The sequence below is a fragment of the Notamacropus eugenii genome, chromosome 4, assembly GCF_028372415.1.
Source record: "Notamacropus eugenii isolate mMacEug1 chromosome 4, mMacEug1.pri_v2, whole genome shotgun sequence".
In the NCBI taxonomy this organism is placed as follows: Eukaryota; Metazoa; Chordata; class Mammalia; order Diprotodontia; family Macropodidae; genus Notamacropus; species Notamacropus eugenii.
Genome location: NC_092875.1, coordinates 246,020,833 through 246,042,867, shown reverse-complemented (window position 1 = coordinate 246,042,867; position 22,035 = coordinate 246,020,833). Strand labels below are relative to the sequence as shown.

General features: G+C 37.8%; 1 protein-coding gene across 4 annotated transcripts in view; it reads right to left on the bottom strand.

Moving 5' to 3' along the window:
- Positions 1–4,653: 4,653 nt before the first annotated feature.
- Positions 4,654–22,035, bottom strand: part of GATA6 (GATA binding protein 6) — a 43,076-nt gene continuing 25,694 nt past the window's right edge. For 3 of the 4 annotated variants that reach the window (XM_072604374.1, XM_072604376.1, XM_072604377.1), the window contains exon 7: positions 4,654–6,240. In XM_072604374.1, coding sequence (XP_072460475.1) covers positions 6,073–6,240 — 168 coding nt within the window. In that variant the 3' untranslated portion in view covers positions 4,654–6,072. The remainder of the gene's footprint in view (positions 6,241–22,035) is intronic. The other variant, XM_072604375.1, reaches the window with a different exon arrangement.

Genomic DNA, 22,035 nt, shown 5'->3' with positions numbered 1-22,035 from the left:
ATGATCCCAGGTCTTCCTGACTCCAAGTAGAAGTACATGGCTTTAGCCACTAGTATAAACTTCTTGAACTACCTGAACTCATACCACATAAGTACATAGGTAGAAGCCTCCTTGTCTGAGGTCTACCAATGCTAATAAGTACCAAAAGCAGCTTATGAAGTTTACTAGGACTCTCCTATTGATACCATCCTGTGTCTCTCATCACCATAGTATACTTTTCTTAAACTTAAAATAAGAATACAATCTGAGTAATTAATTTCCTTTCTGTGCCTCTGTCTGGTTTGCTCACATTTGAGACTCAATGATTCAGCCTGCTGAATATAATGAACATGTGTGAATATCTAATATATATCACATTGCATCTAATGTACTACATAACATAAAATGAATGATAATTCACGCAGGTTACTGAAAGGTTTTACATCTTCTTGGTGTACAAACTGAGGAAATAGAAAATGTTGGTAGAATAATGAACAGAGGCCAACATTGAAGACAAGATAGACCCAGGATCGTGAAAGGTTAGTTATTTCTAAGAAATAAAAAATGAACTGCAAGATATTTTAGCTATGGGCCAAACAAAGCAAAGCTGTTTTTTCCTTGTTCTGTGGAAGGTTCTATTGCCAGATTTTTCCATCTTCCGGTCTCAGTTCCTAATCTCTGCATGCAGTTTACATCAGGGGTACCTTCATACATGGGAATCTGAGATGAGTGGCCATAAGACTTCTGATTTCAACCTTTTTGCTTTCTTTTGAATGACCAGGGCTCTTCATTCATAGTAGCCTACATCTACAGAGATTCCGGCCTGCGGGGAAATCAACTCACTTTTGAGGATAAGCAGATATAGGATTCTACCAGCTTCCCCTAGAATAAGGGTTTTTAGTCTAGTGTCCATGAACTTTTTGAATATTTAGATAACAGTATTTCAATAGAATTGGTCTCCTTTATAGCTTTTATATTTTATTTTATGCATTTAAAAACATTATACTGAGAAAGAGTCCACAGGGCTCACAGACTACCAAAGGGGTCCATGGCAAAATGATTAAGAATCTCTCCCTAGAATGATGTCAAGATGAGCCACCAGAACATTTGAGGGATCAGAAATCATCCTGTTAGCCCATGTTATGGTCTTGATCCTGGAGTTAAAGAACCTATGTAGAAATCTATTTTCTGAGGCTTACTATTCCTAATGTTGACCTTGGACAAGTCACTTGACTTTCGTGGGCCTCAGCGGGTCCCAGAACATGCTTTACATTCACCCAGCCCAGACACCTTGCCACCTGCCCTGTCACGACACAGGCTACATACGATTCAGCCCCATCCCACCTCTAGGTGGGGACTCTAAGAACGGAATCGAATCAGCATTATCAATGCTTCTGGAAAGGAAATGACAATTCAACTGATGGATGACTCTACTTACTATTCCTATAACTCCCTGAATCAAAATTCCCTTCCTTGACCACCACTCCCCTACATGTGTGTTCCTGTCTTCCCCTTAATAGAATGTAATCTCCCTGAAGCCAGGGACTGCCCCCCTTGTATTCTTGTATTACCACCATCTGAGCAGCACTGTGTGTCTGGTATATTAAGCAATTCATAAGTGCTTTTTTCATTCATTCAATTTCCTCATCTGTAAAATGAGAGGGTTGGATTACACAGGCTTTAAGGTTCTTTCTGATTCTAGCTCAAAGATTCTCATCCAAAAATGGTCATCCACTTATCTATGGTACTTCTTTAACACTAAAAGCTCCCCTAAGTTTGCTTATCATTTTCTGGGTTTTAAAAATGTAGCAGTTAGCCTAAAAAGAATACAATAGGTAATCTTATAAGATATTTCATTAACTGAAATTGTCCCTGAGAATAGTAGAATTGTGCCACCACCACCCCCTCCCTTTCCCCAGTTTTGGTGGCCTGGTATGTTTGGTATCAAATAATGATATTTGGTATTAAAGGACCTTGGTTCAAATCTGATTTCTGCCACTTATCTGTATGACCTTACTACCAATAATTGTTTCCTCTTCTTTAAAATAAGGGGGTTGGACCAGATGGCCCCTTAGGTCCCTTCAGGCTCTAGAACAAAAAAGCCCATTACAGATGACCACCAAAGTCACTGGGTGAGACCCAGGCAGTTTTCCAGTTCGGAGCTGTGTCTCTTTATGGGCTGCATGCTCCTCACATTCCAAATTCCCTTAATGAGAAATTTACATATATACATATCATAACCACTTATCTGAATTCTGTTTTTACTCTAAATGTCATTAAGTTTAGCAGACTATAACGCTACAGGAGCAAGACAACAGGAACAATGGAGAAAGTGCCAACCTCTCTCTCCCAAATCAATCCACAGTTGGATAGCAAAGATGTCCCCACTGAGCTCAGGACTGAAAGGAAAGAGGAAGAGGATCCCTTTTAAGTACCAAAAGTACAGCACTTAACCTTGAACTGGACTGGGAAGCAGACTGAAAAGGTTGATGCTAAAGGCCCCTGTAATGTATTCCCAAACTGCTCACTTATCTAGGATTTTAAATTGCATCAAATTTCCAAGCCTGGGGAAAACAAATCCCAGGAGTGAGAAGTTAGTTTATCTGCGGGGGAAAATAAATGTGCTCCCACTACTTTGCTGATCCTTGACCCCCACTCCCCCTTCCCCAGGTATCAGGAAGCAACACTAAATGACTGACTCTAAAGAGAGATCATGGAGCCCTCTGGGGCAGCATGGTTTAAAATCCACACAGCTTAACCAATCTCATTAAAACTGTACTCTGAGGTAAGAAAAATTCCAAAGTAACAGACTTGATGGACAGCTACAATAGAGACTTTAGCACTTATATTTTGTGGTTTATTTAAAAATATATCTATATAGAATATTTTTAAGTGATATTTGTTTAGTCTGAATGGAAAAATGGTTGCTAGGAGATAATCCTAAGAACTCTTGCTTGACATAAGCATAGATAAAGGAAGTAATCATGTAAAGGTCTCCCTACATGCAATTTACTTTCAGAGGAAAGGCAGGCTAAAAGTAGCCCCAGGTCCCTCTATCCCTTCTTTTCTCTTTTAACTCATTCCCGAATACCTGGTGATCCTTTGGCTTCCGAGTCATGTCAAAAGAAAAGTCAGCAAACCTAGCTCAGTTCTAGGATTGAAAGGGGAAAGGAAAGCTCGAGAGCATTCACAGGAAAAGGGTCATTTGGAAGCTGCTTCAACACAAGTTCATTTTTCAATCAAAGCACATTAACTATAACAATTCCCAACCCACCAGGAAGCAAGCAGACTAACTAATGAGAACCGTAAGAGAGACATCAGTTCATGGGAAAAATAATTTTCTTCAGCTGTCAGCCTGTCCCCCTCTTTCCAATCCTGAGCAGGCATTATGACCATTTCTTTCATGAATGTTTCTTAGATATGTATGCCAGTGGCCTGGGTCTACATGCTGCACTGGGAGGCATAACCTGGTTCCACTATCCATCCCCACTACTGCTTTTCTGTTGAGCAGAAAGAATAAATGAGTTTAGAAATATGATCTAGGATTAAAATTCTGCAAAGCTTCAAAATATTCTAAACCCAAAGCCAGGCACTGTTTCAAAAACCCCATGCCCTCTGTGGCAACCACAGCTCAACCATTTTCTGAACCCAAAATCCCAATAGACAGAAAGATGGTGTATGCAGCAATGAATGAGTAGGCTCATACCAAGTCCCACTATGGCCACCTGTACTTCAAGGAATTACTGAATGGATTGAGATGCACCCTTATATTGCTAAAGTAGGGGTTCTTAATTTTTTTTTTGTCTATCAATGTCTAGGGAAGCCAATAGATACCCTTCCTCAGGATAATGGTTTTAAATGCATTGTAAAATCCATAAAATTTCAAAGGGAACCAATTATGCCAAAATATAGTTATCAAAATATTTTTTAAAAGACAAGTTGACCAACCCTAGTTTAAGAACTCTTATGCTAAAGGGAACTTTCTCCTGCAGAAAACATAAAACCTAAACCCCAAATCCATACCCGATTACTCAGAAATCATACTAGAGAATATTACCATTATAATTCCCTGATGGAACATTTAGAGGAGGGAATATATAAAGAAAGAAAAAATCTAACATATTAAAAGGATAAAAATTAACTGACTCACAGTTTCAGTTTTTGAGGTAACTCCTAGCTTACTTATATCTCCAAATATTAAAGAAAGCAAAAAGATTCCATTTTTAAATGTCTCCTAAAAACCAGCCTGGGTATAGGTATAGTTTACTAGATCTCAGGTGATATGGATGTGACCCTAAAGACTTGGAACAGGAAAGAGTAAGGAAACTCATCTTTTGGTTGTACATGGAGCTTATTTCATTCACTTAGTTAAGAAAACTCTCAGGTTTCTAAAATATTTTGAGATGGTCCTTATGTGAATGGCAAGCATTTCTGGCAATGAGGTACAATCCTGCGTGCTTCTGATTTATCGAAGTGGTCTCAATTTTCAGAGCATAAATGGTAGCTCCCTAATAAACAAGTTCCCAACAGCATAACAAAAGCACAAAGAAAATCACAAATTTTAAAATCTAAAGACTTCAGGTAGTCTTTCCAAATAGCAGATGAGTTTGTGCTGGGCGTTAAACTCCATTAAACTCATTTTTAGGCCTCAAAGGAAAACCAGGAAGGAACACATTGTACAGAAAAGCAAACAAACAAACAATACCCTTTTATTTTTAAAGCTCTGGTGAAAGAATAAGCTTCCAAATGACATCCCAGTTTTAAAAAAATTGTAAACTAACCTATCTCTGGGTTAGTCACACTATACAGACCGCATCCTAACTCTTAAAGATGCCTAAACATTTCATGGAGTATTTACAAATGTATCAGTTAGGTAGTAAAGTTTCGTTGCAATCTTTCTAACTTTCTAGCACATATTCCACAGTAAAATAAGGGGGCTATATTTGCATTTTTGTATAAAACTTATTAACAAATGGAGAAAGGCAATTTTCCTGAGAGAAGATTTGTTCTTGAAATATGTTTTGTCTAACAAATAGGAAATATAGAGAGATGGGATGTTCTCGGTTAAAAAAAAAAAGAAGGAAAAAATGCACAAAGATGTCTAGTTAACTTTTTTAAATTATTTAAAGTACCATTAAGTTAAAATGTTTACATTCATTATAAAAAATGTTGTTAAATCTTATGCAAATGATTTAACACTGATTGCTGCAACGCAAATTGCACTTCTTAAAAAATTATTGTATACATGGAAGAAAAATATCTTGTTTGCTACCCTGTTTACAAATTCTGACTGACTTCAGATCAGCCATATAGAAGATGAACTTCCAAAATCCTCAGTCACAGTGTACGTTAAGAAGTTATAACGCAGTCTTAAGACTGAGGATATTTGAATGAAAGATGTCAGGAACCAGCTGGACCTTGAGAAACCTGTGCCCAACAGCCTTATTTTGCTCTCTTGCATGAATGTACACAGGAGCTTTGACATGAAAAGTTCATATCAAATGGTCATGAAGGAGCCGCTTGCTGATTTGAAGGATATCAAAATCCTAGCTCAAACTGTGTGTTATTTGGGGGCAGTAAATGCTCAGCAGTCTTCTTGTTTTCTTAAATCTCTCCCGGCATCCTTTCGAGCGAAAGCCCCAGGTAAGTCCCTTTATCCAGCGTGAAAGAAAGGATGAGGACGTCACATCAGCATGCATCCTGCATCCCCAGGGCAGGCAGGCTGGGCTGGCTGACTGACTGGCTGGCTGGCTGCGTTGAAGATGCATGAAGCAGGCCTAACAATAGAGGAGGAAGGACGATATTCTCTTTGGTTGTATTATCTTTACCCTGGAAGAGATCCACCTTCTCTCATTTCTCTTGCATAGATGAGGAGTTGGATGGTAAGGCAGAAGAGCCTCTTTGGAAAAACACCTCTATCACAATAAAGGCACAAAAAATGACACATCAGAGGAAAAGTTCTGCCAGCATCTTCACTGCTGCATAGACTGCTTGAAAAAAAACATTACAGAAACTGTGGGCGTCTAAAAGTCGAGGGGCCCTCCCTCCCATCCCCCATCCATGGAGGTCTCCCAACTTCCTTTTTCCACTGAATCAAGCAAGCGCTAAAGCACACCATGAATCCTGTCTCACAGACGCTGTAACCTCAGCCGTGGAGGTCAGGCTGACTCCTGAGTACAGCCCATCTTGACCTGAATACTTGAGAGCGGTGTTTTCAGGGCTAGTGTTCTCTCCTGGACCAGACATCACCGAGGATCCCGCCTAGTGAGGATGGGGGAAGGGGAGGGAGAAGAGACAGCAAAGAGAGAAAGAAAGAAAAAGCAGAGTGATGAATTTGCTATTTATTTAGCACAATTTCATTATCTGCATAGATCCTAACTATCCGGAGGACTGAAAGAAGGGATTGTGGCCTTAAATAAACCTAGAGCACGTGAACTAGGAAAAGGATGCTGCTATACCTGAAACAGGCAGCCCAAGCTACCGGTACAACATTAACCCAATGACGGCAATTTAAGCTTTTAGAAACATTATCCTGTTATCATTATTACCCTTTGCAGTAGCGTCCCAGGAAGATGAACAACTACCCTAGACTGGGAACCTGGAATAATCTTTTTTGTAAAAAAAGTACCAACCAGAAAGGACCTCCTGCCCCATAGAATAAACCATATGGGGTTGGTACAAAAGCCTTAATAACTACACTCCAAAAGTAGCCATTCCAAAAGAGATTATAAACAGCTAAAGTGTTGCATACACATAGACACACACACAAATACAATAAACACATAAAAAATTATGATAGATCTACATAACTCATGAGGATTGGTACTTCCATCAAAGCTGAAATAGATAAATATCCAGTTCAATACTACCAGAAAAGTGAAATTTCTGAGCATAAGAAAATTAATCCACAACTGTCCTAAATTTAATGTCTATGTCTCGTACCTAAAATTTGTCCCAAAAAACTGACAACAGTTGATCCCCATTTCTTCATAAAGAATTTCTACATCCTATCTCTATCATAGCACCACCATCATTTCTTCCAGGGAAAGTTCATTTTCCCTGCTTAATTTCTTTATGCTGCACAAAAGAGAAAAGTCAGAAAGATGTCTTCCTATAATAAAGTGGAATAAATCATGAGCAATTAATAAAATCCATGAATATTTTAAGAGGTAGAAAGGAAAGGTTCTATTACAAAATTCAAAATGTATTTGACTGCACAAGTTTGAGGGACTAGGTTCAAATACTGTTTCTGAAGTGTTCCTCTTATGTGACTTTGAACTCCCTTACTTAACTTCCCCTACATCTATTTCTTCATCTGCAAATTGAGGTTGCTGGACTAGATCGCCTTGGAAGTGCCTTCCAACTTGAGATCTGCACTCTCTTCCCTTATTTATTTATCCAGCTTCTTTCCCCTCTAGGAACCAAAAGTATTTTGCAAATACTGACTCTAATCCAAGGAGGAAAACAGTTAATGGCTCACATCTTGAAGTATCAACTTCTTCAGGCTAATTTAGCCCCTACTATTTCTAGAATATTTTCTTTTTTCCAAAACTTTTTTTTCCATGGGGTTATATCATTGTAGAGTCTTTCAAAAAAAAAAAAAGAATAATATGAAAATCTAATGGTGATAAAATGAATGTATGTATGTATAGTTTGGAAATGAATTCAACTGAATTGATGTCATCTGACTAGTAGTAACTTTTGCCTCATGCTTTAAATATGTAATACCGTATATGTTATCATTGTGTTTTTAAGTTTTCTTGTATTGTGAATTTAGGGAAGTCATTGAATATGAAATGCTGCTAAAAGGATAACACAATTCTATCACTGGAAAATTTAACTTCTTTTAATATGAAAAAAAAGAATGGGGGGGCAAGACAGATGCTTGTCTATTCCTTGGACAGTGGAAGAGATTAAAGCACGATGGTGTCCATCAAGGACTTGGATAACAGACTCTCACACTCTTTGCTTCGCTTTGAGCAAGACTGGCAGCCCAGACAAGGCCCCTGTATTTGTGGCATTAAGTAAAGATAAGCTGAGCAACAGCTCTGGGCCACTATAAAATAAAGGGTTGATGAAAGACTTAAAATATTCTTATCAATGCACTAACCAACCACAATTCCAAAGAACTCATGATGAAACATGCTACCTGCTGCCCAAAATAGAAAGGAATCAACATGCAGATTGAGACTTATATTTTAGAAGGAAGTAGGGGCCAATGTGACAATTTGTTTTGCTGAATTATATGTATTTGTCACAATAGTTTTACTTCCCTTCTTTTTTCAAAGTGGGGGAGGGGCAGGAGAGGAAAGAGAGAAGATGGATTTTTACTAATTAAAGACTAAATTTTGAAAAAAATTTAAAATAAAATGAACGGGGTGAGCTGGGTAAAATCAAAAGGCCCTTCTAAGCCTTGTTATTCTATTAAAAGGAAAAGTATCACTTTCAAAGGGACATAGGAAATAGCTTTCATTCCTCTTGGTAGTCAGGTTTGTTTGTTTGTTTGTTTGTTTGTTCTTTAATAGTAGTGTTTTTCAGAACACTGTTATGAGGCCAGCACATGCAAGAGTACAGCAATCTGACATAGACTGTGTCAAGGACAGGTCCAAGACCCCAAGTCTTCTGATTAGACATCAACATTCAACTCCTCATTTTGCTATTCAGTCATTTCAGTAGTGTCTGACTTTCTATGACCCCATTTGGGGTTTTCTTGGCAAAGAAGCTGGAGAGGGTTTACCATTCCTTCTTCAGCTCATTTTACAGATGAGGAAACTGAGGCAAACAGGTTAAGTGACTTGCCCAGGTTCACACAGCTGGGAAGTGTCTGAAGCTAGATTTGAACTCAAGAAGATGAATCTTCCTGACTCTAGACCTTGCATTCTACCCCCTGAGCCACCTAACTACCCTTTCAGTTTCTCAAGAAGTAGGTAAAAAGATGGTGGAATTTAAAACTTGAAGGGACCTTCAAAAGTCTATACCTCAATCAATAATCATGTATTCCTCTAATATGTGCCGGGCACTGGACCAGGCTCAAGATCATCTAGTCTTACACTACCTTCCAATTTTAGAAATGAAGAAACTGAGGCCCAAAGAACTTTAGTGACTTGCCCAAGGTCACACAGTTAATAAGATGTAGAACTGGGGCAAGAACCTGTGAACTCCAAACCAATGGACCTCTCACCCCACCATCTTTGCCTCTCCATCTCTTAAGCAATATTTCCTTCTTAGCTAGAAACCAAGGTCTGTGACAACATATAAAATCCTGACCAGCAACAAATGTCACCTACTTCTTAAAGAATATAGACTTGAAGTACTTGAATTGAATGATTTTGAAAAAAATATATAACTTATATGATCCTATTAGTGAGATACCTAAAATTTTAAATGGATACTTTTCATAAATATGAAGTATCAAATAATTCTATGAACTATATCTAACAGCTCACTAGCTATATGAACTCTGGGCAGTCAATTAACTTCACTTAGTCTCAGTATTCTCATGAAAATGATAACAGTACTTATCTCACAGAGGAGTTGTGAGTTGCATATGAGATAATATATAATACTTCATATAATGTATAATATGTGTATACATGCATATGATATATATGTATATTAGATATGCATATATTATATACGTAATAATGTAGATAAAGCCTTTTGCAAGCCTCTAACCACTGTATGAAAGCTAGCTATTGACATAATCATTCTATTACATCATATAATATATATTTCTTGAATATAGATATCACCCTAGTTATGGAAAATTCACTGTTACCTCTTCTCCAAAACAAATTAAGGATCGATATTTATTCCACAAAAGGATTCTTCACTTTGAAATGTATCCACCAATAGTATTAATTGAACTAGAAAGTTCTTCAAGAGTATTTCAAATCATTCTACTTGCAAAAATTAAATATATGAAAAACTTTTTATGAATGCACCTATAAGTAAAAGTACAAATGATCCGTTTAACTAGATTCTTTTTTTTCCCTGAGACTGAGAGTTTTCAGCTCATTTAAATTCCCACAAACCATTACTATTCCCTTTTATTTCCAGGAGGTGCTACAGTCAGCAAAAGGACTGTCACAATCACCTTTATCAGTAACTAATCCCACCTATTATTAGTCCCAACATAGACCATGTATTCATTTTTCCCTAATCTGTCTTCTCTAGTTACCTCTGTTCAACTATAATCAGTGTTCTTTCTCAGCATATACCCACAAAGGACTTTCTTTTCAAAGATTTCTCATTTGCAGTCAGTGAGTGACCTGTCTTCTGACTAATCCACTATTGTTGTGTGCCATACCTCAGGCACAAGGCTCTATGCTAGGACATCAGGAACAGGAAAAAAAGGATTAGGCAAAGTCCATGCCTTCAAATTGCTTAGGATTCAGTTCTGAATCCTAATATACCATTAAAAAATAATAAAATTTTAACAGGTTAAGTGCCAAATGTGTGATAGAAATAATGAGTGATCTGAAGAAGAACAGACCACCCTGAGGGCTTGGGTGGTTGGAAAAGATTTTCACAGAGCAAGTGGAATGTGCATGGAAGGACAGAGGAAAAAAAGTAAGACAAAAGAAAGGTAGAAGATATTCTGGAGGTAGAGGGTGGGGAAGAGGAAGAGGGGGAGAGAGGCAATAAGGAGAGGAGTAGAAAGGGAAGGATGCATAATATGAGCAGCCTCTCCAAATGGGGGTAGAAATGGGAGGCAGGTAATAGATCAACTTTATCAGAACGGAAAGTTTGTGTAGGGAAATCATAGGAGATGAAATCAGGAGAGGTAGGCTTGGGTCAGGATTGTGAGGACTCGAAAGTCAAGCTAACGAGCTATAAAAGCTGTCCAAATTCTATCCTTCTGTAAAGACAAATCACCACCATTACCGAGCTTAGAAAACAGAAATGGGAATAAATTCAAGGTGAAATAATGTGATGGCCATTTTTCTAAATGCTCTTTAGGAAGAAGAGGGGAGAGGAGGGTGTTACTTAGAACAAACAGCCCAAGAGATGGGGAAAAGGTATGGAAAGGAAGGCACAAAGACAAACCAGCTCTTCTGGATTTTGCATAAGACCCTAAGGATGTACAAGGGTACTCCCAAAATGTTCTCAGTGCCACCTGGCTGCTGATTCTGGTATTCCCCTAAAGTTGACAACTGTGTTCCATTCCACAGTGCTCTCACAGAGTAAATTAAAACATGTTTACATGAATCAATGCACCCTTGAATCCATTTAAATAGGGAACCTGGAATTAACAAATGCCATCCTCTCTTTTTCAAATCCTGCCTTTTCACTTTCATGTGATAATGCTGCCTTTGTTTGGGCTATTTCTAATTCCTGTAATGTCCTCTTTCTCCTCACTTCCACATCCTGGGTTCCCTAGTTTTCCTGTGAGGTTAAACTATAGCACCCTACACTTCCTCCATGAAACCTTTCCTGAACCCATAGCTGGTAGTGGTTTTCCTCCCAAAAGGAACTTGTATTTATTTAATATATATCTATTCTGCATATACTTATATAGGTATATATTTTTTTCCCTCCCAAGAATGGAAACTCCATAAGGCAAGGAGCATAGCCCCTGACCTATACTAGGTTCTTAATAAATAATTATTAATTAACAAGTCTTTCCCTTCAATAACATCAAGAAATTTCCTGCAGGGGAGCACAGATTCTGTAGCCTTGGACGACATTTAATTCATGAATTTCTCCAAATCCAGTCTAGCCCTTCAAATGGACATAATCTGACATTGCATATTTCTCAGCCTACCAGAGGTGAACAACTGGTTAGAAGTAACAAATTGCTGAGGTTATTAATAAACTTCAGAAATACAGAAAAGTCTTCAGAATGTCAAACAAGCTTCAATCCACTGACCTTCCCTCTCAGTGGGTAGGTCAATGCCCTCCTATATTAGTACAGTCATGTAACCTGTTTGTTACTTAGCCAGAAAGGGGAACTCATTATTTCCCTGATCAAAGTGCAGTCAGGGTATGAGGGTGGGGCAGAAATCTGCTCTGTGTTTCCATTCACGGCTTATCTGCCCCCACCCTCCTACACAACACCAAAAATGGAGACATTTCCTGTTGAAAGACTACATTATCAGCACCAGACCTAGCCTGGGTTTAGCTTCTAAAGCAAGGCAGGTTAGGTAGAAGACAGACAGGATAACTAGGCTGGAAAGCTCTCCTCTTAAAGGAAAGAAACTTCAAGAAAATTCTGGGTTTCTCCCACAGAAAGACATACCACCTGTCACCCCACACACACACTCTGAAGAAGGCAACGGGCTAATCTTTAAATTACCCAGCTTTTCTTATGCATAAATCTTGGTGGTGGTGGTAATCTCAGTCATGTCTGTCCAACCCTTCATGGCCCCATTTGTGGTTTTCTTGGCAAAGATACTGGAGTGGTTTGCCATTTTCTTCTCCAGCTCATTTGACAGATAAGGAAACTGAGGCAAAGAGAGTTGAGTGACTTACCCAGGGTCACACAGCTGGGAAGTGTGTGAGGCCATATTTGAACTCAGGAAGATGGGTCTTCCTATAGCCTTCATTAATTTTCTGCATTCACCATTTGAACAACTAAAGATTTTGCAATGTTTTGAGTCACAGTTTCAGGACAGAGGATAAGAATAATAAACCCAGATGGACAATTCTACACAAGAGCAACTTTTTGATGAAATATGAAACCTCTTTTAGAAACGATACTATATTTTCATGAGACCAAATGAACAGGGAACATTTCTTTTAGGAAGAGCCCTGGAGTTCCACAGAAACTAAAGTGGATTCTCTGCAATATGGACTGCAGAGAAGAATGCCATTTGGAGGGAAGAAAACTAAAGCTGGCCTCTGAGATTATGTTCAGTTTTCTGTCCTGGGATCTATTTTTAATATGGTCTGAATTTAAAGAAACAGCACAACCGATTCTCACTGCATTCAGACTTTGACATCACATGGACTGGCCCCTTAGCTTCATTCAACTCAAAATCTGTCTGCTGCTCTTGACTTTGATCTCTCCTTTGTTACATCTCAAGAAGTCTGTGCTTAAGACTTTTTCATTTGTGAGAGGAAGACAACATGCCCTCACCACTGAAGCTACTTTATCTGCTTTTATAACCTCTAGGTTAGACTTTTTGAGTGCTTCATACATAACTTTCCTTCGAAAGATTCACTAAAAAAGGACAATTTATGTATAAATTCTAAGCTGGTTAAACCTCCCCTCAAAAAAAAGTTGTACTAACTATACTAAACTATACCAATTCTGCTAAAGGATGCTAATCACAGTGTGGAGAGGATTTAATATTTGTGTCAGTAATCTGTGTGGGAAGAACCCACTTAAAATGTGTATAGAAACAACTGCTTCTCCAAGTAGATTGTCTTTGAGATTGCAATTACATAATGAATCCCCATAAGTATGTCTTTTAAATTGTTGTTCAGTCCTGTTCAACTCTTCATGACCCCTTTTGGGGTTTTCTTGACAAAGATACTAAAGGGGTTTACCATTTCCTACTCCAGCTCATTTTATAGATGAGGAAACTGAGGCAAACAGGGTTAAGTGACTTGCCCAGGGTCACATGGCTAGTAAGTGTCAGGAGCCAGATTTAAACTAAGGAAGACAAGTCTTCCTGACTCCCGGCCTGGCCCTCTATCCACTGTATTGTGTAGCTGCCTATAAAATCTACAAAAGCCAGTAAAAATAAGACTCTTCCCTAGGAAGCATCCTAGCGACCCTTGGACAGAGAAAAAAAAAATCCCAAGACGACCACTTCAACCTCACAAGTTCTTGGTGATCTACTTGTGTAGATTGGGGTTATGTTCACATTCAGTGCTGGTCCTCTTTTAACTGTGCTCTCATACATTCGTTCAATTAGATATTTATTGAACAAAGGATCTGTGCTAAGAAAAATTCTCTACCTACCTATCTTTCTACCTTAAGGGAAATGGAATATACAATACTCACATATGGAATATACAATACTCACTGTTCAGCACTAATCAGATTTTTAAAAAAGTCTTTAAATACAAGATCCTTTTATTGTCATGAGGTGGGACCAATTAGCACACTAAAGAACCAACTTAACTTCTGAGATATATTAAGTTGAATTCTTTCATTTTACCAGGTAAATGGTTTAGTGACCTAAAGTTATAAATAGGATTTAAAATATGGTATCTTTTTCTTCTTATTCTTTTTTTTACTCTGAATCCGAACTGATATTTGAGGGTATCAGTCCTTTTTTATTATTGCATGTAACAGTGTTTAATTTTTTCCAATTACAAAACATGATAATTTCTAACCCTACTTTCACAATTTCTTTTCAAGATAGACAAGTCTCAGTATAAAAAGTGCATTAGGAGAATTCAACCAAAAATTAGATTTGGAGAATTAACTCCTAAATTTTTGTAATGCCCTCAAATCAACATAGAGAATGGTTAAAAAAAAAAAAATACTCCAGGAACTGCTAGCGTGGAAAAAAAAAAAGTGGCCATCCCTCAGAGAAATAAAATCCTCTGTAGAAGGAGGTCACTTATGTTAACACAATAGTTCTAAGACTCTAAATTCCCCCATTAGCAAAATGGGGATAATATTTATAAGTGCCTTCAGGTCTCTGGATGAAAAATGCTATGTAAACCAAAGAATATCATTATTAACTTCCAATAATTTATTTAAATAGCACTGTTCTTCCAGGACTTTAAAGGATTCTGTAGGCATCTCCTACTCACTATGTACAACATCCCTGGGAACCAGATGGTAGGAATTATTTTTTTCCTTTAATGGGCAAGGAAAATGGAGGCCCAGGAACAACTCAGTAACTTGCCATGGTCAATGAGAGCCGGGACCAGGAACCCAGTTGGCTGATTCTGCTTTCCCCTCACTTCTAATCTAAGCTATCTCTCAGTTTAAACTTTGAACTACACTCAGGCTTCCGTATGTCTTTAGTAATTAAATTAAGAGACAGCCTAGAGTTGAAAATACTTGGCCCTTAATAGAATAAAGTGGCACCAGGGAATACAGGCTACAGTCCTGTGGCTCTATCCTATATTAACAACCAAATGCAGAGTGCATTCTCTTCATTGTTTCAACATCTTCCAGACATTTACTTGAGAATTTTATTTACTCACAGGAATCAATAGTTAATTCATTTTTTTTAACTTGTCTATTAAGAGCAGTGCTTAGTAAAAACAATTGCTCTAAGCAAATTTTAGACCATACCATCAGTCCACAAAGAAGCCCTGTAATCGAGGTAGGTGAAGCATAATCCTTCCGAGGCATCTTTGCCTCAGTCCTGGCCATTGCTACATTTCTTTTCCCTAGAAGGTGATTCTCCTGAAGAGCAACATTGTGAATGCAGACTGTGTTTGATTTCAGACCCATTAGAGCTTCATATTGCTAGGAACAATCTTGGCAGGCATCCATGAAAGGAATAATAAATTACTTTTGTTCCAGTAAAGGAATTCATTTTCTTCGAAGATTCATTTAGCAATAACATTTCACAGCATTCTAGGCCAGATTTCTAAAACTTCGGTCATGTTTTCCTGTAACATATTTTTTTCATCTTTGGTGACAATTTTATAAGTTCTTGATGAGGGGATAGAGGAGAGGAGGAAGGTTGGGTCTTATCATAAAATATTTTAAAACATGTAGCCAGGTTAAAAAGCAAACAGTTTGTGTGAACCCTTATCATTCCTTTACCAAGTGCTCTGCTTCTCACACCACAACGAGTCACCTGCCTAATCAGCCATGATTCTGTGATAAAATGGGTGGATTAAATGAAAACTAAATATTAATTTTTTGGTACTGCTTATTAATATCCACGATTGCTTTTGCATGCCACATTTTCCAAAGCAAACAGGAGGAAAAATTTGAAAAGAAGTTTTTAAAAAAAGCTCCTCATGTAACTGGAGAGCACAACAAAGTTGTGTACAGAGGAGTCACATGCACATATCATCATGAAATCGTACAGACTCATATGCAAACATCAACTCCTGGACAAGGTGACCCACAGCATGCATGACCATGGCCAGTGTGGTCAGTCACACTGCGAAGTGAGCGAAAGGGAGCCTGGCACATAGGGAGCAAGGAGATAAAACACCAGCAAAATATTTATGTTCATGGTTTATAGCAGCATGTCGTAAGTAGGATATTAATAACTCTGATGACTGGTCGACTCCCTAGGAGGGTTAGACACTGTTTTAGGAGTTAGGAGACATCCGTTTCAGTCCCGGTTTCAGTCTATGACCTCCTGAAATCATTCAATTTCCTCATCTGTAAGGAGTAATCATAGGACCTGTCCACCTCACCACCCAGAGGCTTGTGGAATAATGATTTTTTTTTTTTTACTCTTAAGTGTATGAAAAGGTGCAATGACTTTTAATGCCTCAAAAAGTAGACATATACAGTATTATATGTTTCTGCGTCTATCTACACATGGAGACAAGTAAATTGTCTTCAATAAGTATTTTCCTAAAACATTTCAAAAATGTTTTCATGAGTAGTTTCATAGAAGTAACTTGAAGCCCAGTTTACACAGAAGACAATTTTAAATTCAATTCATGTGCCAGGCATTGAGCGAGGCCTCTGGGAGACAGACAAAAAAAAAGCAATCCCTTTCCTCAAAGACTGATAACATTTTTATCATGCATCGATAAGAAGTAAATAGTTTCTAAAACCAACAAATAACCCTACCAAGGCTGAAGATTGATTCATCGTTTTTCAAAGTAGCTATGATTTCTAACCACAAAACAGTTGATTTTACATACTGACTAACAGGTTTGGCATTCAACTGTGCATGGATTTAACGCAAACCCTTAAGAGGATTTCCACAACACATATGATCTTATATTTAATATTTTATAGAACCTTATAATAATCACATTAGCTACACCAACAACCACAGCAATTTTTATCGTCCTCTATTACTATTCTGTCTGCCTAAAAGTCACCTCCTGGTTACATTATCTTTATCATACTACATTTATGCAAATGGATATCATATTTATAAGAAAATGTATAAGAACTGATTTGCATATGTGAATATAGGAACAACTTTGGGATGCTGGTTTTCCCATACATAAATACTGCTGTTTCATAATTCCCTGTCTCAAAAGGAATGATATAAGGAATATAAACATTATGTTCTGTAATATACTGCAAGAAAAGCACTCAGTAGCTATTTGTTATCGAGTCATTTCAATCATGTCCAACTGTTCATGACTCCATTTGGAGTCTTCTTGGCAAAGGTACTGGAATGGTTTACCATTTCCTTCTCTAGCTCATTTTACAGAGGAGGAAACTGAGGTAAACAGGGTTAAGTGACTTGCCTAGGGTCCCACAACTAGGAAGGTCTGAGATCAGATTTGAACTCAAAAAGATGAGTCTTCCTGACTCATGGCCCAGTGTTCTAACCACTGTACCACTTGTCCTTTGTAGTTACTAATAAATATAAAGTCAAGTTTATCTACTTGATTTAAAATGTTTTCAGAGAACTAAGGATAACAGTGGAAAGTGGTCTCTAATTGTCATATGCTCTAATTCTCTGAGTTATTGCCCAAGCTTGAGTTTTTAATGCTAGCTAGTGGGAAAAGTCCTAAAAAAGTCCTTTATGAAGAAAGCTGGGCTCTCTGGTCCCAGCTCCACAACCAACCTGCTGCATGACCTTGGGCAAGTCACTTCTCAAGGGACCTCAATTTCCTCATCTGTCAAATGAGGAGGTAGGACTAGAAGACTTCTAAGATCTTTCCAGCCCTGATGTCTTAGGAAGGAGCAATGGACTTGGAGTCAGAAGGCATGGGTTTGAATTTCATTTTCTATTTACTAGCTGTGTGACTCAGAGCAAGTCAACTCTTTCCTCTGAGCCTCCCTCAGTTTCCTCATTTTTATAAAGAAAGCACTGGCCTACTCAGCTTCTAAAGTCTCATACCTAAGGTTATATAAAAGAGGCAGAAACTTGGGAAGTCAGACGATCTGGGTTCAAATTCTGGCTCTGATGCTCACTAGCTAGCTCTGTGACCTTGTATACCTTCATCACTAAGGGCCTTAGTTTCCTCACCTGTAAAATGAAGGAACTGGCTGTAAAAATCGTCTGTACTCTTATCATACCACATGAGTCAAGGACATATTTCTGGGGACATATTTCTTCTACTTATTTTATAGATGAAAAAAACTAGGCTTGACAGAGTTGATTTCCTAAAGGTCAAAGCAAAATGGTAAAGCCAAGAATAGGGTTTGCTTTTACAGTCTGCTGAAAGACTTTGCTCAGAAAATCCAGCGACTTGTGAAAAGTGACAACAACCGCTTCACTAAATTTCTGACCCTTTAGTCAGCCCTTTTCTTCCTATTCAAGTTCCCTAATCTACATGGTTTCAAAAGGGAAGTGGTTTCTTCCCAAGTGGAAGCAATTAACAACACTCTTTAGAATCACAGAATCTTCAGTGACCATCTAACCCAACCCATAACTAACAGGAACCCCGACCATAACATATCCAATAAGTAATTGTCCAGTCTCTGCTCAAAGACCTCCAAGGAGGGGGAAGCCATCACCTCTTGAGGCCACTCATGTCACTTTGGGACAACTCTATTTTTTACAAAGGTTTTTCTGAAATCTTCCTGAGTAAATCTGATGAGCAGAGCATCTGTGCCTTTATTCAGATCAATGATAAGAAGGTCCAACAGCACAGATCCCCTGGAGTACTCTACTGGAGACCTGCTACACTGACACTGAACCACTAAGAACTACTCTTTGACTTTGGCTATCCAACCAATTATTAATCCATCTGACTATTTCATGTGCTACTATCTATCTGAAAGACAACTTTCAACGTTTTTGTTGATGTTGTCATTATTCAGTCATTTCAGTCATGTCCAACTCCTCATGATCTCATTTTGGGGTTTTCTTGGCCAAGATAATGGAGTAGTTTGCCATTTCCTTTTCCAGCTCATTTCACAGATGAGGAAACTGAGGCAAACAGGGTTCAGTGATTGTCCAGGGTCACAGAAAATAAAGTGTCTGAAGCCATATTTGAATTCATAAAGATGAGACTTCCTGATTCCACACACAGTGTTCCATCCCTAGTGCCATCTAATTGCATATACGTATGTGTGTATGTGTACATTATGTGTGTGTGCATGCGTTTATACACACACATATACATACAAACATATATACATAAATGAGGGGGAAAGATTATTATCCCACTGGAATAGTTAAGGAGTCTGGGTTTTTTCCTTACTATCCTCCAACAAAATGTTCAGGGTAATGCAAATTAAACTACAATTTACATTAAATACCTTTTACCTGGCCTTCTTTATCTTCTTCAAATGTTTGTGTTGGACAACATCAAAACTAAGAACTACAAGGTAACTAGAAAAGGTACTAAGAAGTGCCTCTCTAGGAATCCACCTCTCTTATCTAATTACTAAAATCAGTTTCTTTTAAATATTTATAGCTAGTTTACAAACAATTGTATGTTAGCTCCTTCGAGTGCAAATCAATTTTCTGAGACTGCAAAGTAGGAATTTTAACTTGTTGGCCTACTAGACAATGCCCATCCCCCTCTCCCCTGCTTTCTTTGCACAGTTAGAGACTCTCTGGATGAGGAACACTACATATACTTTGGACTTGGGACTTCCGGTCAAGATGGCTGCCTGAACAGAGGCAGACAGCCCAGCTTCCACATACCTTCTCTAGCAAAACCTAAAAATAGCAACGGACAGAATAATGATCAAGAAATCCAATGAGAAAATCCAACTACCCCAGAAATGCACAAAATGTCATAAGAAGTGTACAGACAATAGAAAAGGGGGGTCTGCCAGCACAAGCACAAGCAGAGAGTGGCCAGAGACACTAATAGCCTGCAGTGTTTTTGATCCAGAAACAACAAGAGTGAAGAGCTCCATCTGAGAAAGCCCTGGGGTGCTTGGAAACCCACAGCATGGACTTTGGAAGCAAACAGTCCAGGTTCAGCAGCATGCAGAGTGAGAAGCTCCAGGCATAGAGACTCTAAGCTCCCCAGTATTCTATCAGGAGATACCATTGAAAGCGTTGAATACACAAAGTTCTAAAACCTCAAAGCTCCAGGGAGTTCTCGGTCAGCACAGGGACCCAGATGGTCCAGGTTAAGACCAATCAGGGGCCCAAGCATCTCACACAAAATCATAACAGGGAAAGCCTTGCACAGGCATAAAAATCTCCATCCAGGAACTAAGACAGGAGAGATAAGTAAACGAGCTCAAGATCCATGAAGAATTATATATAATATCTCACATGTTATATATAGTTATATATTACATATCCAGATGTAACCAAAGATCCTAGAACCAAGAACCGAAGATTCTACAACAGTTTAACAAGCAGAGACTCAAAGAAAAATGAATTTGCTACAAATAATAAAAGAATGCCCAGAAGAAATGGAATGGAAGATGAAAAATGAAATAAATAGCTTGGAACAGAAAGTGATAAGCCTTGCTGAAGCCAAAAAATAGGAAAGTCATTGAAATATTTGAAAAATCATGAAAGATCAGAAAGAAATTCAGAAGGAAGTACAAACAGGATAATTTTGAAAGTAACAAGTTGAATTAAGATTTTTAAAAGCCAAGCAATAATAAATAGATTCAATTTCATACACAATTTTCTTCTCGTGTTCTACTTTGCACATGGAAATGTTCCTGTTTGGGGGATTGTTTACGTTTAGATTTAGAATTTTCAAATTAAAATTTTAAATTTAATTTTCATTAAATTTTCATTTTTAAATTAAGTTTTTAAATTTTTAATAAATTAAAAGACAATAATAAAAATATTTGGATCCATCTGATGTACCACGGTTAGTTTTGCTCAACTATTTTTGTTTTCTTTTTTTAGTTCTTTGTCAAAAAGATAGCTCTCTGGTATGGGGGAAGGTAGTTGACATAAAAAAATATCAAAAATAAATAAATGGTAATTTTAAAAGTTATTAGTCTTAAAATAGGAGGACAATGTACTTCACAGAGAAGTAAGAACTAGATAAGTTCCTACCATCTAGAAAGAAGGGAGCTTGGGACCCTGGCTTGGGTCTGGCTTAACAACTGACTGGATAAAGAGATCTGATCCAGAGCTGGCTCAGGTTTCTTTAGCAAGGTAGTAGTGAGCCCTGAAATAAGAGTCAATTACGAAAGAGCTGCATGCCAGCCTAATTATATTGTGTTACTTTTTATGGCAATAATTTCAATACTACATGCTGGACTTTGTAATTTTAATAATGGGACTATCAGAGAGGTTTCACTAATAATAGAGGCCAAATATTTCTAGAACATGGTGCAGTTTTTTTTTTTTAAATTAGCTTTGGGAGTCACAAGACTCAGGTTTAAGTCCTAATTTCACCAATGACTAGCCACATGACACGGGGGTAGTCACATAGCTTCTCTGACCTGTTTTTTCATCTGTCAAGGAACAAGGAATAGCAGGAAAAGTGCTGGCTCTTTGTAAACCTTAAATCACTCTCAATGTGAGTTATCATTGAGGGTATACTGGTAAATAATACACGTCCAACTCTCTGGGGGAAGAGGGGGGAGAATTGTATACCTGTATTATTAACATTTTCTCCATCACCTTCTTAAGCCTAGATAATCAACAAAACAGCAAATCAAGCCTTGATTTATAGAGTTTGCCAATTTCTGAAGGTAAAGTACTCACACTGAAAATTTAGCAATTGACCTCCGAAGCAGGTAGGAGCTGGCTCCAGCACCATTCCTTACCTCACAGAGTTCAAATGAGAATGCATGCAAAAACACACAAGGCATGATATAAACATGTGATTATCATAGAAGCTAATACACATAAAGCTAGAATTTCCTTACTCACTTCCTTTTTTGTTATTCAAAATTTTAAATTTCCATTCCTAACTGCATTTTAGTAACTTTTCCACCAAAATAATCCATCATTTTTTAATTTTTAAAATAAGGACTATTAAGAAAAATTCAAAGAAACTTGAGATGGCATATATGAATGGATATAAAGTGAAGTAAACAGAACTAGGAAAGCAACCTACACAATGACTTTAAGTGTAAATAGGAAGAATCGAAAAGCAAAA